Source organism: Trichomycterus rosablanca, chromosome 11 (genome assembly GCF_030014385.1).
Source record: "Trichomycterus rosablanca isolate fTriRos1 chromosome 11, fTriRos1.hap1, whole genome shotgun sequence".
NCBI classification, from domain to species: Eukaryota; Metazoa; Chordata; class Actinopteri; order Siluriformes; family Trichomycteridae; genus Trichomycterus; species Trichomycterus rosablanca.
The window spans coordinates 9055270-9079414 of record NC_085998.1 but is presented as its reverse complement, the minus strand read 5'-3'; the positions used below and the strand labels follow the sequence as shown (position 1 = coordinate 9079414).

At 38.2% G+C, this 24145-nt stretch overlaps 2 protein-coding genes across 3 annotated transcripts in view; one reads left to right on the top strand and one right to left on the bottom strand.

Annotated features, from left to right (window-relative positions):
- The window catches only part of cep126 (centrosomal protein 126), a 31292-nt gene extending 25643 nt beyond the window's left edge, over positions 1–5649 (bottom strand). Inside the window, exons 1-3 of the mRNA XM_063005031.1 lie at positions 5263–5649; positions 4417–4536; positions 969–1114 (exon numbers count right to left, since the gene is read on the bottom strand). Of these exons, the coding sequence (XP_062861101.1) occupies positions 969–1114; positions 4417–4536; positions 5263–5294 (298 nt within the window). The 5' untranslated portion in view covers positions 5295–5649. The remainder of the gene's footprint in view (positions 1–968; positions 1115–4416; positions 4537–5262) is intronic.
- Positions 5650–6820: 1171 nt separating this feature from the next.
- Positions 6821–24144, top strand: arfgap2 (ADP-ribosylation factor GTPase activating protein 2). 2 transcript variants are annotated; one of them, XM_063005128.1, is made up of 17 exons: positions 6821–6906; positions 9306–9424; positions 12191–12263; positions 12380–12511; positions 13329–13409; positions 14129–14231; positions 14500–14556; positions 15216–15260; positions 16867–16919; positions 17656–17792; positions 18334–18465; positions 19090–19218; positions 19893–20045; positions 20406–20532; positions 20656–20746; positions 20834–20955; positions 21953–24144. In XM_063005128.1, exons 1-17 carry the CDS (start codon positions 6835–6837, stop codon positions 21971–21973), a joined length of 1647 nt encoding a protein of 548 aa, XP_062861198.1. In that variant the 5' UTR covers positions 6821–6834; the 3' UTR covers positions 21974–24144. The 2 variants fall into 2 exon arrangements, with proteins under 2 accessions (XP_062861198.1, XP_062861199.1); XM_063005129.1 differs by lacking the exon at positions 15216–15260.
- The last annotated feature ends 1 nt before the right edge of the window (position 24145 follows it).

Below are 24145 nucleotides of genomic sequence, written 5' to 3'. Positions count from 1 at the left end.
GTAAATGTCAGATTGTAGGTTAAAATTTCTCCATCAGCAAACATTGTAGATCAGCGGTGCTTTAGGTGGGATAAGGCGTAGTTATTGTAACAGACTTTTCTGTGGTTGTATTGTGACAATGGTTTGATGGACGTTTCTACACGAAGTGAGTGTGTTTTGACCCTTTTGGGCTTCCATAGTTCATGGACTAACGTGCTTGACTCAGCTTTCCGGTATTTGGTACCGTAACAGAATAAGTAAAAAAAAAAAGTATTCTGCTCCCGACAACTTGTGAATATAGCGTGTATTTATTTCTTTATTAAGCAAGTACATCCCTACAACGCTCGGTTACATTATGATAACAAACCGCAAATGAAAAACGGTGGCAAGTCCGACATTAATACGTTTGTTCTACCAGTCAAGTTTCAACATGAACTAGAATTTGCGTTAACGGCACTATTTTTTTTAATCGCGTTAAATTGAAATCGCGTTAATGCGTTATTATCGCGTTAACTTCGACAGCCCTAATATATATATATATGTTCTCAAACTTGCAAGACAAAACTTTTAAAATGAAATTAGTGTGTTATCTGGTGATTTTTTTGGTCATGATAGCGAAGGCAATGACTAATGGACATTAATTACAAAGTGCACAAGAGTTATTTTCTGGCTGTATCCCAAACCACATCCAATGTTCACCACAGTGTTTAACTCTACAATTAGCACTGACTAAATACAGATACTATTCATTATAGTAAGGTGCTGTGTAAAATGCACTATTCCAGTTGCTACTGTTTCTTTAAGCTTGACCTACAGAAGGCATACATTCAATGCCAAAATTACTTACACGTTTCTCCAGACTTTTATTTTTGTTACTGATACAGTCTGACCCTGCACAACTAATGTTGATGGCTTTAAGGATACAGTGTATGTAGAGTTTAACAATGTATGGGGTAGTGAGGGTCACAGGGGATGGTTTAATGGCTAACCTGGTCTCATTCTCTGGGACAAAGGGAGGTGAGATCTTTGAAAGCGCTCTGTAGCTTCCTGCAGTCTTTGTTTACGCTGCTGGAGGATGTTTTCTCTTAACTTCTGCTCCTGTACATCCCACAGCATCCTCCTCTCCTCCAGCGCCCTTTCCACAAAGAGATGAGAGTGAGTTTAAAGAGAGAGAGAGAGCAGGACAGTGAATAGGATTAGGAAAATTAAGTATGTCTGGGAGAAAATCTAAATAAAGAATTAAGGTCAAGTCTTGGGCTGTCTTGGGATTGTAATGCAAACATAAACACAGGGATGTACAGAGACCTTTGGAGGACCAGATGCTGAAAGTTTAAAAGGGCACATCCAGAATCATCATGTACCCACTTTCTTCATGGATCAGGGTTTATTTATCTGTCTATACTTTCTGTACAGAGGTTTCTTCTAACGCTACAGTGCAGTCTGCTTTAACTGAACGTTTTTATTACATTCATTACTTTAACTGCATTTAATGTGTTCTCCACATTCACATCACATTACCTTACATTTAACCAACAAGCGAGCTGGTGATTTGTAGCCACAACAGCGGAAAGGTCTGCCATGCAGCCACTGTTGGGCCCTTAACAGCATCTTATTGTGCTACATATTGTGTAACTATACCATTGTTTTTTGGCCCTAGTTAGACAACTATTTACACCTACACCGAGAGGTCAGAGGAGTAAAAATGTAGAATAATATTTAAAATGTATAAAAAATAATATAGACAAATTAAACATTAAAAGTAGCAAAAATAACAAACTAGCAAACAACTAATGGGTTTTCTAACTAATCTTTATATGTGCTTTTGTACATATGTGACCCTCTAGGACACTTCAGTATGTTAGCATTTTCTTGTATATGTGTACAATACATTTTGTGAATCTGTTATTTATTTAGATAAATATATGATAAAGAGTTTTAATAAAGAGTAATTTTTCATGAGCAATAATGCTATGGATGCTATTTGAGCTATGGAACTATTTAAAAAATATTTAAACAAAAGATGCCTCATGTCGATGATTAAATCATATAAAATCTCACATACATCTATGATTGTGTGCAGTGCTCTCCATCCTGTATTCAAAAAGCAATACATTTAAAGAAATATTGCAAACAGAAAACTCATTTTGATGTTTTACAACAAAAACACCTAAAACCCACCCATATTGTCTTAAAAAGCAGAAATGTAATGTAAATAACATAAAAAAAACATTTGCTTTATTGAGCGCTGAGTCTTTAAGAAGGAATTCATGAGATTTCTTGTTACGAAATGTGAATTAATGTCACCATCTGGTGGTTAAAAGAGAAATTCAATCGGTAATATTTGTGAATATTCTGTGGGTGCTGTCGAACTGTGAACTGTCGCCTCACAGCAAAGAAGGTCCTGGGTTCGATCCCCAGGTGGGGCAGTCCGGGTCCTTTCTGTGCGGAGTTTGCATGTTCTCCCCGTGTCTGCGTGGGTTTCCTCCGGGTGCTCCGGTTTCCTCCCACAGTCCAAAAACATGCAGCCAGGCTGAATCTACCTATAGGTACCTAGCCGCTAGGATGCATAAACCAGTGTATTGTAGTGCTGGTCCCAAGCCCGGATAAATAGGGAGGGTTGTGTCAGGAAGGGCATCCGGTGTAAAAACTATGCCAAATCAATAATGTTGACACACTGTAATAATGTAAGACACACTGTAGGGTTGTTTATTTACATTTTCCATGCCCAAACTTTCCTGTCCCAACATTTTTCTGATTTAGACCCTACCGGAGTGCAGTACATATATATGAGGGTGAATGTCAGACTGTATCTAAGCTGATCCGTATCATTGTCTTGATATTTGTTGGAGGCCATCCTTTTAACAAATTTAATTTGTTGAAATGGCAGCTTAACACAAGGGCTCTAGTTTAAAAAAAAAAAAAAAAAAAAAAAGCATACAAAAACACACTGAATGTTTTCCAATCTCATCCCATTAAATAGCATAAAAACATGATTTTACTACTGTTTAAACTACTAAACCATGCTTGCACATAACCAGCATACAGAGCACTAAATATTAAATGTAGAAGCATTAATGAAAGTCCAAAGAAAACCAAAATCATTGCATGATGAAAGCCATGTATGTATCAGCTAAGCCAAAAGAAACTAGAGCTCTTTAAGCTGCCATTTCAACAATTCATTAGTTAATGAGATGCCTACCAACAAATGCCAGAGCTGCAAGAATGAAGACTATCAAGACAATGATACAGATCAGCTTAGATACAGTCTGGCATGCACACTCAAGTATATAGTGCACTGTGGTAATAATACAAGTCTAAATCAGAAAATGTTGGGACAGGAAAATGGGGACATGGAAAATGTAAATAAAAAAACCCTGCAGTGTGTCTTACATTTACTTTGATATTTATTTCAGTGCAGATGGTAATGAACCCAAGATATTTTAGGTTTTGTCTGGTTAACTTTTAACATTTGTTGATGTATATTTATTCCCGCATTTCAGGCCTGCATACATTCCAAAAAACCTGGGGCAATTCAGACAAGTAATGAGGTTACTAAAAAAAAGTTATTAAAATGGTCATCAAAGAAAGATCATAAGGGGTTTGCATAATTCTCACTCTACCGTGCATAATACAATAAAATGATTTAAAGAATCAGAAAGAAAGTCAGTGCAAGGGCACAAGCCTAAACTGAACTACAATGATCTCTGATAACTGAGAGGACACTGCATCAAGAACCATCAATCATCGATGGGCAAGGGATATTATGAACCTGGTTTGTCTTTTGGCTTTGTAGTGCCTGTGTGTCTGAACTTTTACTAGGTTTACTTTACTGATTAGTGCATCTATTAAAAGCCAGTAAATCCTGGCTGAAAGCTAACGTGTTGAATATCCGTATCTGTGTGCTGGAGACCAGCTTCTCTTACAGTGCACATAATGACAGAGCCCAGGTCAGAGTCTTAAGCTGACTGAGGGGTAAGCATCAGGTCACCAACACTGTGAGACACTACATGAACTGTCTGCAGGAGGTACACACTGTCTATATGCTGTTACCATTAATCAGTTTACTTTTTAGCCACTGGATTACCATCACATACCACTTTATTAGGAACATGATATAAACACTGTGTAGAACCTCCTTTTCTCTCAAAACAGCTTCAATTGTGGCATGATTTCACAAAGTGTTGGAAACACATGACTGGATCTGAAATTTTTTCTGGAATTCTCTTGCTCTACCACATCCAGAAAGGGTCATATTGGATTTAGATTTAGTGACTATGTTGAGCCATAATGTGCACACATATTCTAGTGTTTATGGTGCCTTGGTCATCTTAGCTGGTTGACTAAATTTTAATTAAAAAGAAATAAATGTTTTGCCAAACATTGCACATGGGCTCTGTAAAGTATTGCAATAAACTATGTGTGTGATACAAATCTCACTTTCTTCTCCGGTTTGTTTCCTGGGAGAACTGACGGGCACGAGCTCGGCAAGCCTTCTGTTCCTGGACCAAGATTTCTCTCTCATCATCAGCCACTTTATCCAGACTAGCATGAATGTTTCTGAGGGAGTAGTGTGTCAAAGAAATGAAGAGTTCCAGCCAATTTGTGTCAAATGAGCTTTTGAAGTGGATCATTATTCACAGCCAAAATAATATGCATATGCAATATGAATTCCAATAAAACACAGGCATCAGTACAGCTCCTCTCAAACTCAAACCTTGTACTTTTTCATGTCAGTCATGTTTACATGAGAAACATGGACCGTCACACTTATGTCAGCTAAGCCTTTCTGCAGATCATTTAGCTGGCATATTGACTTCCTTCCAGTACACCAGCAATTCCATTTATTGCATTTGCCTTTTAGATTTGACTTTGACAGTTTCCTTTAACTGACAATTTATTTTCTTGCTTTGTAGGAATCAGCTTGATTTTTAGATAGCATAACTAACGTATATAGTTTTTTTCAGTTCGAAATCATCTTCAACAATTAAAATCATCTGACAAGTCTTAATGACAGTTACTGAACTGTTTAACATTGTCTAATAAATCAAATAAAGTCAGACAGATATTAAGATACTGTATTTAACATGATCACAAATATAATTGTAATAGTTGTTGTATTTACTTCCCTTGACTATGCATGTCATTTGGCCAAGGATGTCAAACTTTTGCAAATAGCTGTATGTTCCCCAGTTAGCAGATCTTTTTGTAAATCATTGCAGACATTATATAATTGTTTATACACGTTGATCACATCAGATTAAGTCTGATCTGGAAAAAGGATACGAATACAAGAGGGTGTCCTTCAGCACCTGCATCCCGATACAGCAGGATATCAGAGCGTCATCAGTCTTCCATTGTCTTCTGTACAAATATGAATATATGGATAGTTGGGTTGATGGTGAGGGCGATGATGGTGGGCTCGAAGGATGAAGGTACCATGCTGTTTACTCTCAATCACCCGGTCACTGCAGACATTTACCTACGATTCACCTGCTAACAACACCTAGCGGGTTTGTCTAACACTTCACTTTAGAAACACCTCACACAGCCGCGCGGCGCTGTTTTAATCACTAATATATTTATCTCACAATAAACACAAACTACACAAATTCTCACTCTATTAAAACTAGAGTATTATGTAGATAATTATGTAGACTTGTATAAACACAAAGCTCAACTCTTTATCCTTGCATGGCAACCAGCAACTACAGACGCGCTTCCTTGACAACTACATCGGCGGTTCAAATTCAAACAGATTAAGTTGTAGTGCACTTAGTAGGGTGCAGCCTGACGTTATTCTGTACGCTAAAAAGTGACACTAAATAGGGATCAGCCAGTCGTTTATGATTTAACCAAAATAATTACGAAATAATGTTCTGAATTCGTTCAAGTTCATCAAGTAACTGTAACATATGTAATACATGTTCTGTCACTGTTACCGCACAGTTACCTGATAAATCTGTAGATCTTCAGAACAAGTTATTTTGGTCTTAGAATCTAACTGAATGATTTGTTCTCGTTAGTTAAGTAACAAATCTTCAGGTTCTACATTTAGTTTGATGTTTAAAATAAAAGTAGGATTTAATAAATATATAATAAAGCATCTTGGGTAAGGTTTATAATATCGGTTTTTATAGCAACAACATTCAAAAAAACAACAAAAACAAACAAAACAACAATATTAACTTGATTACCAATTATAATGGAATCACTATAGCTCATTATAGTGATAATTTTGCCAATATTATAGCTAGAGGACATTAAATGAGCTTATTACATAGATTTAGATAGTACCTACATGTGATATTCAATTTAAGATCACAGTAAAGGAATTAAATTATATTTAACAACAACAAAAACAAAACAAGAACATCGGCAATAATCATTATTATTTGTTAATTATTTAGAAATTTTTGAAATTAATTGATAATTATTAGAACTGATTGTTAATTAATACTCATTTGCTACATCAGAAAAGATGAGTGATGCATAATAATAAAGTCATAGTTTTTCCACCACCTGTTTTGTACCAAGAGGATCAAACTGATCATAGCAAAAAGACAAAACAATAAAAACAACAATAAAAACAAAAATAGCAACAACAACAACAGCAATGGCAACAACAGTAACAGCAAAAACAACAATAACATAAACAGTAATGATGCTCATTACAATTGTTATTACATTTCTAAGTTATTTTATTTTACTTATTTCATTACATATAAATCACTGTTATTATTATGATAACAATTATTATTATTATTATTATTATTACTTTAGAGCTTTTATTTTGTTGTAGAAGTGGGTAAATGATGCTGCTGAGTGTTTCTCACTATCACACAGTTAAACGGCGACATGGCGTCTGAACCGAATAAGACCGAAATTCTTACTATTTTTAAAAGACTTAGGTCGATTCCCACTAACAAGGTAATTAAACATATATTTTATTAGTAACTGGATGTGTCTGGCTGTATTTATAGTATATTGTGTAATGATAGATGTATTTAATGTGTTTGATTACGTGTCAGTTCTCGCTATGGCTAAGCCGGTTTGGGCCTTTAACAGAGCTCGGTTAGCATGACGGCTAATCACGACCGGATAAACGTCCGTCCTTCTTCATGTGTTTTCTGTCAGGTTGTTTATTATAGTGACACGGATATTATATATCTTATATTTATGTGTCTAACTTCATACTGTGAGTAAAAGTGTTGAATAATGGGTGCTAATACATTTGGCGTTAGTAGCTACCAGTTGGCCGGTTAGCTTTAGTTAGCTCTCATGCTAACCTGTCTGGATGGAGTGACTCAATAGTCAGGTTTCCATTAGTCTGAGCCACGTATACACACAACATATGGAATAAAATAACTTATCTAACTCGAACAAAATGTTATTTATAAACGCCAGTCAAATGAAAACAAACGAATATTGTTCGATTTATTATGTCAGAACATTAAGAAATCAATTCAACATAATTTTATTAAGAGGCTACTGTTTATTTACATGTACATGAGGTTATTTACTATCCTAGTCTTTACCTTCAGGTCGTGTAGAAACTTTACAGACACTTCACAGTATAAGATGTCATCCCAGTATTGTCTGCAACTGTTTTTTGTGTGTGGCTGAATTATTTTGAAACCTAATTGAAGTTATTTCATTAATCTGTGAGTTCTGAAAAATATGCTGGCTCAGAGTTTGCAGATTTTAACTAAGATGAATCATTTTGCTGGTTAGAAAGTTCTCTTGTTAGTGATTGACTACAATTGGTTAGCGCTGTCGCCTCACAGCAAGAAGGTTCTGGGTTCGATGCCCAGGTGGGGCAGTCCGGGTCCTTTCTGTGTACTGTTTGCATGTTCTCCTCGCGTCTGCGTGGGTTTACTCCGAGCGCTCCGGTTTCCTCCCACAGTCCAAAGACATGCAAGTGAGATGAATTGGAGATACTAAATTGTCCATGACTGTGTTCGATATAACCTTGTGAACTGATGAACCTTGTGTAATGAGTAGCTACTGTTCCTGTCATGAATGTAACCAGTGTAAAACATGACCTTAAAATCCTAATAAACAAACAAACAAACTACAAATGGTGGCTTATCTGTGTCCATTGAAATAGTGCTGATTTGACCTCTTGGCTGTTTAAAAAAAAAAAGACAAACTCTTATATTATGCTGATGGGCTGGTCTGGATGGTTAGGTGTGATTCAGTAAGTGCTAAAACTGGTCTGCAATACATTGGAAGCTGTTGGAATTTGGATAACACTGTCCACAGTCAAGTGATCTTGACATCTCAAGGGTTTAGACTGCTTACATGAAGGACAAAGGAAAAGCAACAACAGCGACTTCTTTCTTGCATGACCGTCTCTAAGCCCATAACACTTGATATCTTCTAAGATGAGGTTGGTTGTCCTACCAAATTTATTTATGAGCAAAATTCAGAACTCATTCAGAAAGTTATAAAAGAACCTGTACAGACCTCTAAAGAACTGCAGCCCTCAGTAGACTCAGATGATGTTAACTTTTATGGTTTACTGTAAGATAAAAGACTAAGCAAAATTATATCTTTTTGATACAGACAAAAACCTCTGCAAACGTTAAGGCTCATTTCATATTTGCCAAAAACATTTTTCTTTTAAATAATGTTTTGTACACTGATTAGTCAGAAGTAGAAATGTGAAAAAGATATGTGTCCCGTTTCATCTGGCATAAAGTTAACACAATAAGAACATCATACTAACAGTTGAACATAGTGATGATGGTGTTGTGCTGGTGTGGGGATGCTTTGCTGCTTTAAAGTTTAGCGACTTTTCTTAATTGACAACCATATTCTTCTCTTTATTAGAAAGTCATAAAAGGAGAAAGACTGGTCGTTAGTAAATGATCTGAAACCAGTTGTAGGTGGAGATTATAGTGCAGGATGGGGGCTACCTATTGTTTTTACATTGGTAATGTAGGTGTTGCAATTGCATTTGTTATAGGCTTGTTCATTCTTAATTAAATGAAATGATCATTTTAATTCCAATTTTTCTCAGATCATTTCACAGAGGTAAATGACAAGTCAATGACAAGTTATTAAATAACAACTTTCCAGGTCATCACATTAATTACGTACATTGCTGTCTATCTGTGTATTTTTGAGTGCTGTATGTATTTTTGGCCCAGCATGTTTTCAAAAAGAAATCCACAATGCATTTATAAAAGTTCCAGTCATATTATCACAAAAGATCTGCAGAAATTATTGAATTTCTTTTGTAAATGCACCTAGTGTGTGTATATTCTGGGCATTAACAAATGTTTTCTATGGAAACTTTAAATTAAATATGTAATTTTCTTCAGGCCTGCTTTGACTGTGCTGCTAAGAACCCGAGCTGGGCCAGCATTTCCCATGGTGTTTTTCTTTGCATTGACTGCTCAGGGGTCCATCGCTCACTTGGTGTCCACCTGAGCTTTATCAGGTTTGTATTTCTGTTGTTTTGTTCACCATACTGCTTTTGCTACATGTTTGGATGTTGGTGGTATTTATGGACAGTGATTCCAGCACGTTAAGCAAATTGAATTTTTTTTTTTTAATTTATTGTTCTTAACTATATATATATACGTGTTATATATATATATATATATATATATATATATATATATATATATATATATATATATATATATATATATATATATATATATATATATATATACTGTACATATACACAGAAACAGAAACGTCACCTGCCTAATACTGAATACCCACAGAATTATAGACTTTACAAGATATCTCATTATTAGCAGGTCCTTTAACAGCTGTATGTTGTGAGTTGTATCCGCCTACAGTGCACACTGGTGTACCTGTTCCCTGGGTAAACAATGCACATCCACTTCATCTTGGAGAAAACAGGATTTGCCAGAGCAGTCAACCACCTTCCCTTGCTCCGATGTGCTTTTTGATAGGCCTGAGACTATGCTGCCCCATTCACAGACGGGTTTGACACTCTACCAAATTAAAAAAAAAATTGTCAGTGGTTTGTGACCGGTCCATCCTCGGTCCAAGGGATGATTTGGCCCTTATTAAAGTTGCTCAGGTCTTATATCTGCTGCATTTAACATGTGATGTGTGTTTTGGGGTGGTTGTAATGTTTTGGCTTACCAGGTATATTAAGTGAAATACTACTGAGTCTTTAATTTAACACAAGCTGCTAATGTGCTTATATCTGTGGATTTAATATTGTCATTTTCACATCTGAAAATAATGCCTGACTTTTAACTTTATCACACCAGCACTGGAGTGTCTTCCAATTTATAAAAAAAAAAAAAAAAACTGTAAATCTCTGTCCATTGTACAACCCCTGGCAAAAATTATGGAATCACCACTCTTGGAAGATGTTCTGTCAATTGTTTAATTTTGTAGAAAAAAAATAAATCACAGACATGCCACAAAACTATCATTTTTCAAAATGTCAACCTTCTGGCATTAAGAAACAATAAAAAAAAGAAACAAATATAATAGTTGTGGTCAGTCACAATTGCTTTTTTTAGATCAAGTAGAGGAAAAAAATATGGAATCACTCAAATCTGAGGAAAAAATTATGGAATCACTCTGTAATTTGCAGTTTAAAAACAAAACATCTGCAGCAGATTAGATTTGCTAATTATTCTTCAGTTTAAAAAGAGTGCTCACACCTCGGAGAGCTGTTGCACAAAGCAGATTGTCATGAATCATGGTTCCAACACAAGATATGTCAGTTGAAACAAATGAGAGGATTATAAAACTCCTTCAAGAAGATAAATCATTGTGGAATGTCGCAAAAGATGTTGGTTGTTCCCAGTAAGCTGTGTTTAAAATCTGGACCAAGTACAAACAAAATGGGAAGGTTGTAAAAGGGAAGCATACTGGTAGACCAAGTAAGACATCAAAGCATCAAGATAGAAAACTTAAAGCAATATGTCTTGAAAACAGAAAATGCACAACAAAACAAATGAGAAACAAGTGGCCGGAAAGTGGAGTCAATGTCTGTGACTGAACTGTAAGAAATCACCTAAAAGAAATGGGATTTACATACAGAAAAGCCAAACAAAAGCCATCATTAACACCTAAAAAGAAAAGAACAAGGTTAAAGTAGGCTAAAGAAAAGCAATCGTGGACTGTGGGTGACTGGATAAAAGTGATCTTCAGTGATGAATCGCGAATCTGCATTGGGCAAGGTGATGATGCTGGAACTTTTGTTTGGTGTCTGTTCAATGAAATTTATGAAGATAACTGCCTAAAGAAAACATGTTAATTTCCACAGTTGTTGATGATATGGGCCTGCATGTCGGGTAAAGGCACAGGGGAGATGGTCTTCAATAAATGCCAAAGTCCACATTGAAATTTTGGACGCTTTTCTTATTCCATCAGTTGAAAGGATGTTTGGTGATGATGACTTCATTTTTCAAGATGATAATGCATCTTGCCATAGGGCAAAGGACGTGAAAACTTTCCTTCAAGAAAACATATAATGTCAATGGCATGGCCTGCAAATAGTCCGGATCTCAATCCATTTGAAAATCTCTGGTGGAAATTGAAGAAAATGGTCAATGACAAGGTTCCAACCTGCAAAGCTGATCTGGCAACAGCAAGAGACAGTTGAAGGCAGATTGATGGAGAATACTGTTTGTCATTAGTTAACTCCATGCCTCATAGAGTTTAAACCATTATAAAAGCCAGAGGTGGTGCAACAAAGTAATAATGGTGCAGTGTTTTCTAATGATTCCATAATTTTTTCCTCAGATTTGAGTGATTCCATATTTTTTTCCTCTACTTGATCTAAAAAAAAAAGCAATTGTGACTGACCACAACTATTATATTTGTTTCTTTTTTTATTGTTTCTTAATGCCAGAGGGTTGACAGTTTGAGAAATGGTTTTGTGGCATGTCTGTAATTTCTTTTTTTTCTACAAAATTAAACAATTGAAAGAACATCTTCCAAGAGTGGTGATTCCATAATTTTTGCCAGGGGTTGTAGTATGGGTGTGACGGGCATACTTTGAACCTTTATTTTTTTTTTTTTTATACATTTAAAATGTTCATTTTGTTCAGGAACTGAATTTTAATGTGATGGACTATCTAATAAAATGGCCAGTGAGTGCATGTACAATGTAGATGTCCTAAAAAATTAGCAACTCGCTGTGTACTGCAGTAAGCACTATGTGAGCCTAAAGCTTTCAATGATTCCAGTGATTTGTTGTTTGCAGATCCACAGAGTTGGACTCCAACTGGAGCTGGTTTCAGCTAAGATGTATGCAGGTTGGAGGCAATGCCAATGCGGTAGGTTCTTATACTCAACCATCACTGAATTTCTCAACAAAGTGTTTTGTTTGTTTGTGAATGTCAGTACAGTATTTTGTTAATGTTACTGTTTTGGAATTCTTTTTGGAATGAAGACGGCCTTTTTCCATCAGCATGGCTGCACCACCAACGACACCAATGCGAAGTACAACAGCCGTGCTGCGCAGATGTACCGCGAGAAGATCAGACAGCTAGCCAATGCTGCACTCTCCAGATATGGCACTGATGTGAGTATGTTGCAGATGATGTTGGACTGAGTACTTCTTTTAAGTGTAATTATATGCATTTATAGAAAACAATGGATCCCATTAAACAGCGACTTTTGTCACAACACAGGATGCTTGTTTTTAGAAATGCACACTCACTCACTTTCTTAACCGCTTATCCAATTAGGGTGGGGTGGGGGGGTGCTGGAGAGTATCCCAGCTTTTCAATGGGCGCAAGGCACACAGTAACACCCTGGATGGGGCGCCAGTCCATCGCAGGGCAGACACACACACCCATTCACCTATAGGGCAATTCAGTGCCTCCAATTAACCTGACTGCATGTTTTTGGACTGTGGGAGGAAACCAACGCAGACATGGGGAGAACATGCAAACTCCACACAGAAAGGACCCAGACCGCCCCGCCTGGGGATCAAACCCAGGACCTTCTTGCTGTGAGGCGACAGTGCTGCCCAGAAATGCACACAAGCTTTTATTTTTTATAGATCAATGAAGTGCAGAAATAAGTGTGTGTTTAATGAGCACAACTTGATACTCTGAAATGATCACATAGTGATAGTACAAGTGATACAAAAACACTTCTACACCACATACACATTTTGTTTCCACGTTCTCACCCGTAGCTAAACTTTGAGCCTGTGAGTCATTATCTTAGTGGTTCAAACTCCAGCTTACATAAGCATTGATCAGTCAGACGGTATTGACAGACTGCTTATCATAAAGTCTGATGTTTTGCTGGAATATGATGTACTGATATGTAAGAAGAATATTTCCTTTGTTGGAAATATCTTAAACTGTTTTTTTTTTTCTACCCTATAGTTGTGGATCGATAATTCAGCAAACGTTCCGACCCCAGCTCCAGAGAAAAAGGAATCAGACTTTTTCGACGAACACACTCAGGTAGGCATGTTTTGAGCATAGTAGAATGAGTAGAATAGAATGTCTTTGTCACATAAACAAATAAACAGATTGGAAGCTGTGATCAGAGCGCAGGGTCAGCCATTGTACGGTGCTCTTTGAGGTTAAGGGTCTTGCTAAATGGCCCAACAGTGGCTGCTTAGCAGAGCCAGGAATTAAACTTATGACCTTCCGATTGATAGTCCAGAGCTCAACCCACTGAGCTACCACTGTCGCAGAATTGAATTTGCGACCCCTGTAAGCTATGGAGTACATCGAGAAGCAGTGGTGTATAGTGCAATAGACCAGGGGTTTATAACATTTACGAATCAAAACTTTATTTCTTATGTGCTTATATTATATATTATATTATAAGCTATATCTTCTGAGCAAGAGACACAGTTACCTAATGATTATACAATAAATAAATCTAAACTTTAACATCATATCAAAGCTATTTGTTTTTTTTGGCTTTAAATGTAGTCCTGTTGTATTTTCTTTTTTTGATAATAAAGAAACACAATAATATGATGCTCACTGTTCTATTTTACATTACATGGAGTCCCAGACCCAGTAGCTTTTTATGCTGGTCTGGGGTCCACTATAAAACTCATGTGTGGTCTGCCTGTGGCCCAGTGTTTTAAAGCCCCTCTTCCAGATTGTGTTCGTGTGGATAGAATGTAACTTCTTTTTCTCATGCTTACCTGTTGGCTTTTTTGCAGGCTGCAAACAGTTGGGACATGGCCACCCTCTCTCTCACACAGCAGAATGGATCCGCCTCTGTAACTCCTGAGCTGGAAAAATTGACCGAGACCATCAGCAACCGTGAGTATGGAATGTGACATCAAATATTCAATGTATTGTTGGATATTGTAATATGTAAAATCATTACTATTAAATGAAACTAGAGTGAACTAAGATTCAAGCCCGGATCTCAGCAGGGGTGGGCTAGTGTAATAGACCACCGATCCACCTGTACAGCCTTGACAGGTTTATGCTGAAATCAGAATCGTGTTGAAGGGTTTGAGTAAACAGTCTCATTATGTACACAATCCCACCCTCCATAACCTTAACGTTTTGTTATATCTCACAGAGCAAGATGAAGGACCCAGCATTGAGGGACTGAACATGGATGCAAAAGCCACCATAGGTGAGACTTACCTTCTGTGTGTCTGCACATATTGTACTGGCACAGTATTTTATTCCATTTATTCCACTTTTTATGGGAGGAGGTTATTCTACCTGTGATGAACTTTCATGCCAAATCAATCAGCTGCAAAACACAAATCTATTTTAACTGGTCTGCTCCTCTCAACATGAACAGCTTCAAGCCATCTGCACGGGTGCCACTCAGCCCTAAACATCTAGTCTAGTTCTGCCTCTCATACAGTTTCACACTTGATTCAAGAACACATGCTTTTGCTGCCCTGATTCATGTGTTTCTGTGCATACTTATTCATTGTTTTCTTTCATTTATGTGGTTTAACCTTTGTGGCTTTTCTAATTTATTTCTGTGATTTCTTATCAGCTGTCAAATTCATGACTTCCTTTTTACTTGTGGTTAAATTTTTAAAACAATTGTGGCTTTTTTGGCACCCGTGTGTTCTCTTGATATGACTGTTAGTACCTTTAAGCCCTATTTCTGACCCTCTTTTGTAAAAAGTGAATTAGATTTCGCAGATTCATAAAGTTATGCTAGTTTTATCACTTGGCTGTGACAAATCAAAGGGTGAGAAGAGTCCAACTAGCAGGCTTATATTTTTTGTATTTAACTTCTTTGTGACAGACATGTCTGCTTTGTTAATGTAGACGACTCAATGAGATTGGCGTCTGACGAGCTTCAGCCTTTTAAAGGTGAACCGAGTGATTTTTGAATTAGCTGGCTTGCTGCAGATCAGAAGCATGGTTCTGTGCATGCTTGATGCTTGGTAGGATTATAACCTACCTCTTTGATCTATTTTTTTTCCTCCAACCACACAGCACCAGCCTTGCAGCACTTTGCCTTCACTTGGCTGTAATTATATAATCGTAACTGATTTGCTGCTAATTGCCTTGATAATTCCTTTTGCGAGGTGGCAGGCTCCAAATGGCACTTCTGACTTGCTGTTACACTGTAGCTTTAAAACAGCCTTCTTAATTCTTCATTTTTTTTATTCATCCATGTATTTTAGCTGGATCTGGGTTGCTGTGGGTAACAGTCCATCTCAAGGCACTGTTCGTTCACACCTAGGATCAATTTACAGCAGCCAGTCTACCTTTTCAGTGTTTATGGGATGTCAACAGAAACTAAAGTACTGAAAGAATGCCCATAGAGATAATGAATAAAAATAATAGGATGGAGTTCTTGGACAGTAACTGGAGGTGAGGATTGAACCAAGGTCCACAAGACCTTAGAGTTGTTAAGTGCCTTGCTCAGGGGCCCAACAGTAATAACTTGGCAGTGGCAGGGCTTAAACCAGGGGTTTTCTGATCACAAGTTCAGTACCTTAACCACTATGCTCTGACTAATTGTCGTACATTATACATGTACATTATCAACCATAAAAAAATGGACATTTGACATAAATGGCTGACCCTGCGCTCTGACCCCAGTTTCCAAACAAGCTGGGATAGACAGAAAAAGAATTTAACTGTACTCTACATTTGTATATGTATATATAACAAATGAAGGCGTACTATTCTATTCCGCTCAGTTATGGCTCTAAAGCAATTATATAGATTTATGCTCATCCCCAGAACCAGCCTCCAGAAAGCAAAAATGCATTGCTTTATTGAGTAATGGGTTGAAGTGATGCATAAATGATAATAATAAAAAACTTTTTGGAACAGTTGTTGCTCCTGTTGAGCTTAATTTGAAAGTCGAGCAAACGACTCCTGACGTTCAGTAATCTTCTCGCTGACATGCCTTTTTAATTTCTACTTTTTACCTGGATGTTTCTCCTGAATAAAATCTGAAAGCTCTACAATGCAATCACCTAGTGCATTAGTGCTCCAGCAAAATTGCTATAGCAGCCTGTCTGCTCCTCTATGAACTCTTAGCATGTTATTCTTCCTGTCTTCCTGAACGTAGCTGAGGGTCCACTGAAGGTTAATGCACTGGATTAATGAGATTAAACATGCTTTACTTTGTCCTTGAATATATAAAGTGCATAATTGCATGTGTGGCTAATCAAGCCTAACTTCTCAATTTGGGTCTCTGAGTTCAGGCTTCATTTTGCTGTTTGGGTAAAGTTTGTTAGGCACTCATCAGGCAGCCAACAACAATCTCTGTGCTAATACAGGGGTGTAGTCTTGAATCACTATTTCCAAACTGTTTAAAGTCTGTCTGAAAGTGTTGCTGCTGTTTTTGCCTTTTGCTGACTAATCTTGGTAGTCTTCTGATAAAAAAAAAATCAGCAGCGCAGTCTGGAGAGCAGTGTTTACTTGCTGAACTACAAATGTTTTTTCTTTGTGGTTTTAGAAGCAAGACCCTCTATAATAGGAAAGAAGAAGCCAGTTGCTGCAAAGAAAGGGGTAAGTGTTATAAAACTAGCCCCAAATTCTCAACACACCTTAGGTGGTCGTAATCTACTGGAACTGTCAAAGGTTGTAAGCGATGCTCTGAACTGACTGCTCTGCTCTCAAAACAATTCAGCCACAATATTGTCAAATTATTGTTTCTATTTTTTTGTGCTTGAACCGAGCAACAAGTTTGACCCCCTCAGAGTAGTTATAGCTTGATAAAAATCACAATCTAATCACTCTAATCTTTAAGTAATCACAGCTCTATATTTTAATGGGTTGTCCAATAACCCATATGTAGTGGAAATATTGCCCGTATAGTGTACATGGACATAAGTTTGTGTTTAAAGTTATGTGATGGCATAGACACCCAAGTTACAAAAACACTTGGTAAAAACAAAACACAGCTAAGCATGTCATGTCACACACAAATGCTCAGCATTTTATTTTATTTTTTTACCTTTTTTTAGTCACTTATCATTTGTGACATCTGTATAGTGTAAGCCAGATAAATCTTGTTTTAGAAAATACCACAAGCTTTATCCTTAAAAAAAATTCTTAGCCTGATCTAATACACAAGCAAAACTGTTCAAACCTAATTTCAAGACAAATCCCATACATGATTTTTCTGACATGCATTCTTGTTAAGAGCTCATGTCTTGCTCAGTGTGACTAACTAAAACATTTTACAATTACATCTACTCTTGTGTGACTTCTTGTCCTGAATCTTATGTTTATGTGTCCTCAGCTTGGTGCAAAGAAGGGTCTGGGAGCACAGAAGGTGAGCAGCAAGAACTTCAGTGAGGTGGAGAAGCAGGCCCAGGTGGCTGAGAAGCTGAGAGAGGAACAAGCTGCTGAGACTAAGAAACAGGCTGAAGTGTCCATGTAAGTCAACACAAAACGTCATTATCATGGTATTCAGACGGCACAGTGGTCTATTATGCTAGGCTGAGCATCCACACAGATACAGTTGGTTATGTCTTGGGTGAATGCTCTGCAGTGGATCGGTGACCTTTCCAGGGTGTTTCTGCATTGCATCTAGTGTTTCTCACTGGAACCTGCTGCAACTCTGACCACAGTGAAGCAGCTGTTTAAAATAAAAAGCTGTAAATCAGGCCAAAAGTGTTGGGAAGATTGAATCTTCTATAAACCAGATTTGTCTGATTTCTGTCCATAATATACAATCTAGTGATTTTTGTTCAAGCCAAACAGATACTATTAACTGGTCGGACATCCCCACAGACATATCTGACTGTGTCTGATAGCCAGATTAATAAATTGGGCTGAGGCACCTGCATGACCTCTAGACTTCCATAATTAGCACTGTTACTGTTTGAACACAATCCTAATCATCAGGGCACTTTTAAAGAAATAAAGTAAATACTTTGTGAAAACAAGATCTATTTTTGTGTTTTTTTGGGTTTAGTGTGGCATCTATGCGACTGGCCTACAGAGAGCTGGAGATTGACCGGAAGATGGAGGAGAAGAAGCTAAAAAACCTGGAGGGGAAGAAAAGGGAGCAGGCTGAGAGGCTCGGTATGGGCTTGGGAAGCAGGAGGTAACACCATTTGACCTTTTCTATTGTTCAACAGCACTGTCTTCTTCATCCTGCACTTTTGTGTGATGATACAAGCGTCTGCTAGCCTGTGGCTTTTCTCGGTCAGCAGGGGTGTTATGGAGCTGGCAGAGGTCGCCAGAGTACACATAGAAATTGACAATACTGAATACTGAAGTCGTCACACATTTTCTAAACTTGCTGTCCAGTCCAGTTTGGTCAAGACAGGCTACATTTCAAACACTGGACAATTGTATACATCATATGTACACATGGTAGTAACACCTACTATTTAGAACTGGGCTATGTGGTTTAGGATGCAGCTTAAAAACATGAGCAGATCTAAAAATATAGAAGATTAATTTGAAAGCATAATTGCACAGAATAACTTGGGCCTGGCCTGGGTACCTGGGCTGAGATTCAGGTGGCTTCATTACATTTCATTCCCATTTATTAAAAACCCCCATTATTCCAGGTGTTCAACGGGACTTGGTTCACTGTTTTGTTCTTCTTGGTCTTTGTGCTTCCAATGTTATCGGTCATATTATTAGCCATTATGATCTTAGTTTTTACTGTGTTCTGGAAAACATACTCTTCTACATAATATTACTGTTTTTTTCCGTCTAGTGTTGTGTCACACTCTGTGATGTCAGAGATGCAGGTGATTGAGCAGGAGACTCCAGTGAACTCAAAGTCGTCTTCTCGATCTAAACTGGATATGTATGATGAGCCTGGCTTTACCTCTGGACCACCAAAGTAAGTGTTGGAGCTGATCTGTCAGTTGCTCTTCCTCACTGTAACTCATTCTGTTGAGCTTAGTACCAGACTAAAACACATGTGGGTCAGGCTACGCTACACATGCATAGTGTGCCTGCTGAGGCATGGGGTCCCTAGGACCTCTATAGGAGTCTTATGGTATCTGGTAGCAGGCAGGTGGCTTGGTGGGTAGCACTGTCGCCTCACAGCAAGAAAACCTTGAGTTCGATTCACAGGTGGGGTGGTCCGGGTCCTATCTGTGCGGAGTTTGCATGTTCCCCCCCGTGTCTGCATGTGTGTCCTTCGGGAAATCCGGTTTCCTCCCACAGTCCAAAGACATGCAAGTGAGGTGAATTGGAGATACAAAATTGTCAGTGACTGTTTTTGACATTAAACACACCAAAGTGTGTAAAACATGATGTTACAATCCTAATGTAATAAAATAAAATAAACCTGGAACTAGGCAATTACCAGCAGGTCCTTTAAGTTCTGTAAATTGTGAGCTGGTTTGTCCTATGGTGCATCCTGGTGACTCTACCGCACAAACGGAAGGGTTTGATGCTCTCTGTGTTGACACTTTCACCTCATCACCAGTTTAAAAATGATCCGTAATTTAAGCCACAGTGTATAAGGGACTTTAAACTGAAACCTCTATTCACTGTGTGTCATGGCAGATATAAGGACAACCCCTTCACAGCAGACAGCTTTGGTTCCCGATGGGATTCGGATACAGGTTCTGCCTCCTTTACTTCCTCATGGGCTTTAGAGAAAGAGGGGCCTAAAGACACTGAAGTTACCATCTCCAGCATCCAGCCAATCGGAGAAAGGTTTGTTTTTTACTTCATATTTGTATGTTCGTCTGTCATCTTGTATAGGTGCAGTCTGGCACTTAAATAAATGCCCAGCTGCAGTGTTTCTGCTGAACTTCATCATTACCTGACCAGGTATTAGAAATGAGAAATTGATCAATTTGACATTTTTAATTGACATCATGAATTAAGAAAGGAACCTCACTGAGCTTTTGGGTTTTAACTTTCTGATCCACAGAACTTTAAAATAAATTAGATTTTCTTTTGCCAAAAATTAAATTCATGACACGTTGGAAAAATCATCATCAATAATTTTTTGTGCATACATAATGACAGGGTCACATGGTGAGTTCCTTGTGTTGGCATAAAATGTTTCAGGTTACCCAGCAGGCGGAAGCCAGAAGCATCTGTGCCTGCTGCAGAATCCAGCGAGGCACGGCAGAAGTTTGCTAATGCTAAAGCCATCTCATCTGACATGTTCTTCGGCCGTGACAGCAGTTCTGAGGTATGGAGAGCAAATACCATTCTCTTACGTACAATAAAGAGAATCTCATGCATGCTCTTATCTTCCAGTAGTGGTGGTATTGTTAAATTGCTTGTTTCTTAGACATCTCATATGTGTTTTCAGTATGAGGCAAAGACTCGTTTGGAGGGCATGTCTGCGAGTACCTCTATTAGCTCTGCTGATCTATTTGGTGATGGCAGCAGTCGCTCCTCAGGTGAGCATGTGTGCCTTATTCACATGTATTCATGTGAAAGACTGATCCCCTGTATTCCATACTGATTGGGGTGTCATTGTACTTTAGGGAGCTCAGGATTGGAGAGTGTGCTTCCCTCCGGGCCAGACATCGCTCAGTTCAAACAGGGTGTGAAATCTGTGGCTGGAAAAATGGCTGTGCTGGCTAATGGGGTGATGAACACCATTCAGGTGAGTTTCATTTCGCACATGATATTTCTGTTAAACCTTTTACATTCATGGCAATTAGCAGACACTTCATTTAATGAGACTTACACATGGAAGCAATTGAGGGTTAAGGGCCTTGCTTAAGGGCCCAGCTGTGGCAACCTTCAGATGTGGGGCCTGAACCAGTGACCCTTCAGTACATTAATGACTGAGCTACCACTGCCCATGTCTGATCATACCAAAAGATCAGTGACACTGATACAATACACCTCTGTGGCATGTTTACAAGCTCACCATCAAGCTTGTCATGAATTCAAACCCTGGGTTGTGGCGCTAACCAAAAATAATAATAATTCAATAAACTTGCACATGAATGCTCCCTGGTGGAGGCTTTGTGTTACATCTTGTAAACCACAGAAAGAGGAAGATGCATTGCTTGTGTTGCCTGGGTCACATTTAGGGCAGTTGTAGCCTAGTGGTTAATGTACTTGTCCAGTAATCAGAAGGTTGCCGGTTCAAGCCCCAACAGTGCCAGCTTGCCACTGCTGGGCCTTTGAGCAAGGCCCTTAACCCTCAATTGCTTAGATAATACACTGTCACAGTACTATAAGTTACTTTGGATAAAAGTGTCTGTTAGTGCACTGTTGTAAATGCATAGTTGAAAGTTTAGGGCAGCTGTAGCCTAGTGGTTAAGGTACTGGACTAGTAATCAGAAGGTCGCTGGTTCAATCCACACCACTGCCAGGTTGCCACTGTTGGGCCCTTAAGCAAGGCTCATAACTCTCAATTGCTTAGACTGTATATTGTCACAACTGTAAGTCACTTTGGATAAAAGCGTCTGCTAAATAACAAAAATGTAAATTTACAGATTAAATTCAGATCAGTTGGTCAACAACAAGAGTTTCCGAAATACATGCAGATAAACAACTAAAAAACTGTCTTCAATTCAGGTTTCCTCTTACTCAAGCAAAGTTCAGCACCTAACTCTCTCTCTCTCTCTCTCTCTCTCGCTCTGTTTTAGGATCGTTATGGCTCCTACTGACAGGCCTGCATAATTTAAACAAGGAAGGAAATGACATACAGGACATACCACAATGTTGTTGACTGGATCTGGACTCATTTTCTCTTTTATGTGTCGTACATGAAACACGGAGAGGAAAAACAAAATAAAAAAAAACACACACACAAAAAGAAGAGAAGAGGTGGCAAAACCACACCATGCTTTACTTTTCTCCCAGGCTGTACCAGGAACTGTAGGGATCCTCACTCACCGCCTGACCGACAGTATTTCAGGTTTCTTTTTGGATTTGTTTAAGAAAAAAAAAAAAGGTTATTTTCAGATAATGAGCACTGAATGGTGTAGAAAGTGTTCTAAGCATCGTGGTGCTTTCTGTTTAAACTAACAGCCCTGTTTTCTACATCGTTTACCAGGCTGAGATTTCATATGGTTGATTTAAAGTATTCTTTATAACATATATAACCAAACTCATTCGTAAAGCTTTGTTTTCTTTGCTTTTCTGTATTTAAATGGATTTATATTCTACGTTCAAGAGAAACGCGCCTCACACGAAACAGAACCAGAGTTGGTGATTTTACTGTTTCGTTTATGTGAGCCACTTTTTAGAGGTTGCATGAGTGGAAATGAATTTGGTGATACTCTGAATGTGTGACGTAGCTTTAGCTGTTCAGATTCATTCATTCGAGTTGTTTGGAACAACGTTTAGGGTAAAAAACAGAACATGCAAAATCTGTGTCTGTCTGGTGTGGAAACAGAATCCAGCACCTGTGTGCAGGTGCCTGTTTATCTGCATTTTATACATTGCAGTACCACTTTAAAAGAAAAAGGTTTATCCAGACATGCACATACAGGCCAGTGCAGGCTTGTCGTATGCCTCTCAAAAGGGTAAACACTTCTGAGGTTTTGAGGAGCAGATCTGATTTGATTAATGCTTGAATCAGATCTGCAGACATGATACAAATCTAATAATCTGATCATTTTAATATATTTAGCATCAGTGCTTAGACAAGAGTTTTTTATTTTAAACTAAAGATTTGAACTCTGAACCATTTTGACAGTGTTTTTATTTTTTACCCCAGTCTCTGTTTACCTTACCTAGCGCATATGAGCAGTGAGCATGTACACAACTCTCACCACCTCCCTCTGTGCTGAGAAATACTAAAAAACCTTCCCTTACAACTCCATTATAATCAAGTCTAAGGATAGTTCTTAAACTGTCAGTATGTGGTAAAATGCACGACTGTAAATCCAGAAATGTGACTTAACAAAGGAAGTAAATGCAGACTGAAATTCACACAGTAGTTAGTAAAATTTAACCTTTAGCCCTTAAAATTTTTTCTGGATTTTCCCCCTCTTTGTCTCCCAATGTAGTCATTTCCGATTCCCAATCATGAATCCGCTGCTGCTTGTACAACCCCCATCTGTATCACCACACACCCCCTCTTGCATGTCCAATATACGGCCACTTCTTATCTGCCAGTGTTGGGTTCCCACAGAGAGCTGTATCATGTACAGAGAGCCCTGCTAAGTTCCATGTTCCCCAGACACAAACACAGATTGCATATTGCAGCAGCAGTGGGAAATGACCGTGTTTGAATTTCCCTCCCTTAAACACAGGCAATTTGTGTGGATGCCCGGTCAGGTCGGTGACTCTTTTAATTTTATTTGCAGCATAAATATGTAGAACATGATTTATTTGTATGTAACTTTGACATTTACTTTACTACCACTTTATCCTGGTCTGGGTTGTGGTGGGTCCGATCTCCCTGTAATTACTGGGCGCAATGCAGTAACACACCCCAGACAGGACGTGAGTCCATTGTGGAGCTCTGTTTTACTTATAAAACACCAGCTGCTCTTCCTGATGCATTCTTTTATCCTGACTTAGAACCTCTCGCTGTCCCTACCCATCTGAGACAACAGACAATGTAAAGCTTCCCTTTACCCCTTCCTTTACAGTGACTGTAAAATCCTAATCTGCTCATATGATTTTGGTGCAGTGAACAGAGACAGAGAGTGTTCATCTCTTCTTATAATGGCATGTCAGATTTTTAACACGTGCGTTACTAAATTTTTGTCTATTTTGAATTGTGGTAAAGGGGATACATTTAAATCCTTTCCTTTTGAGACTCATCTGCCTGTCCCTTTGTAACACAGTGTACAATTTAAGAAATAAATGAGAACTGTAAACTTCAC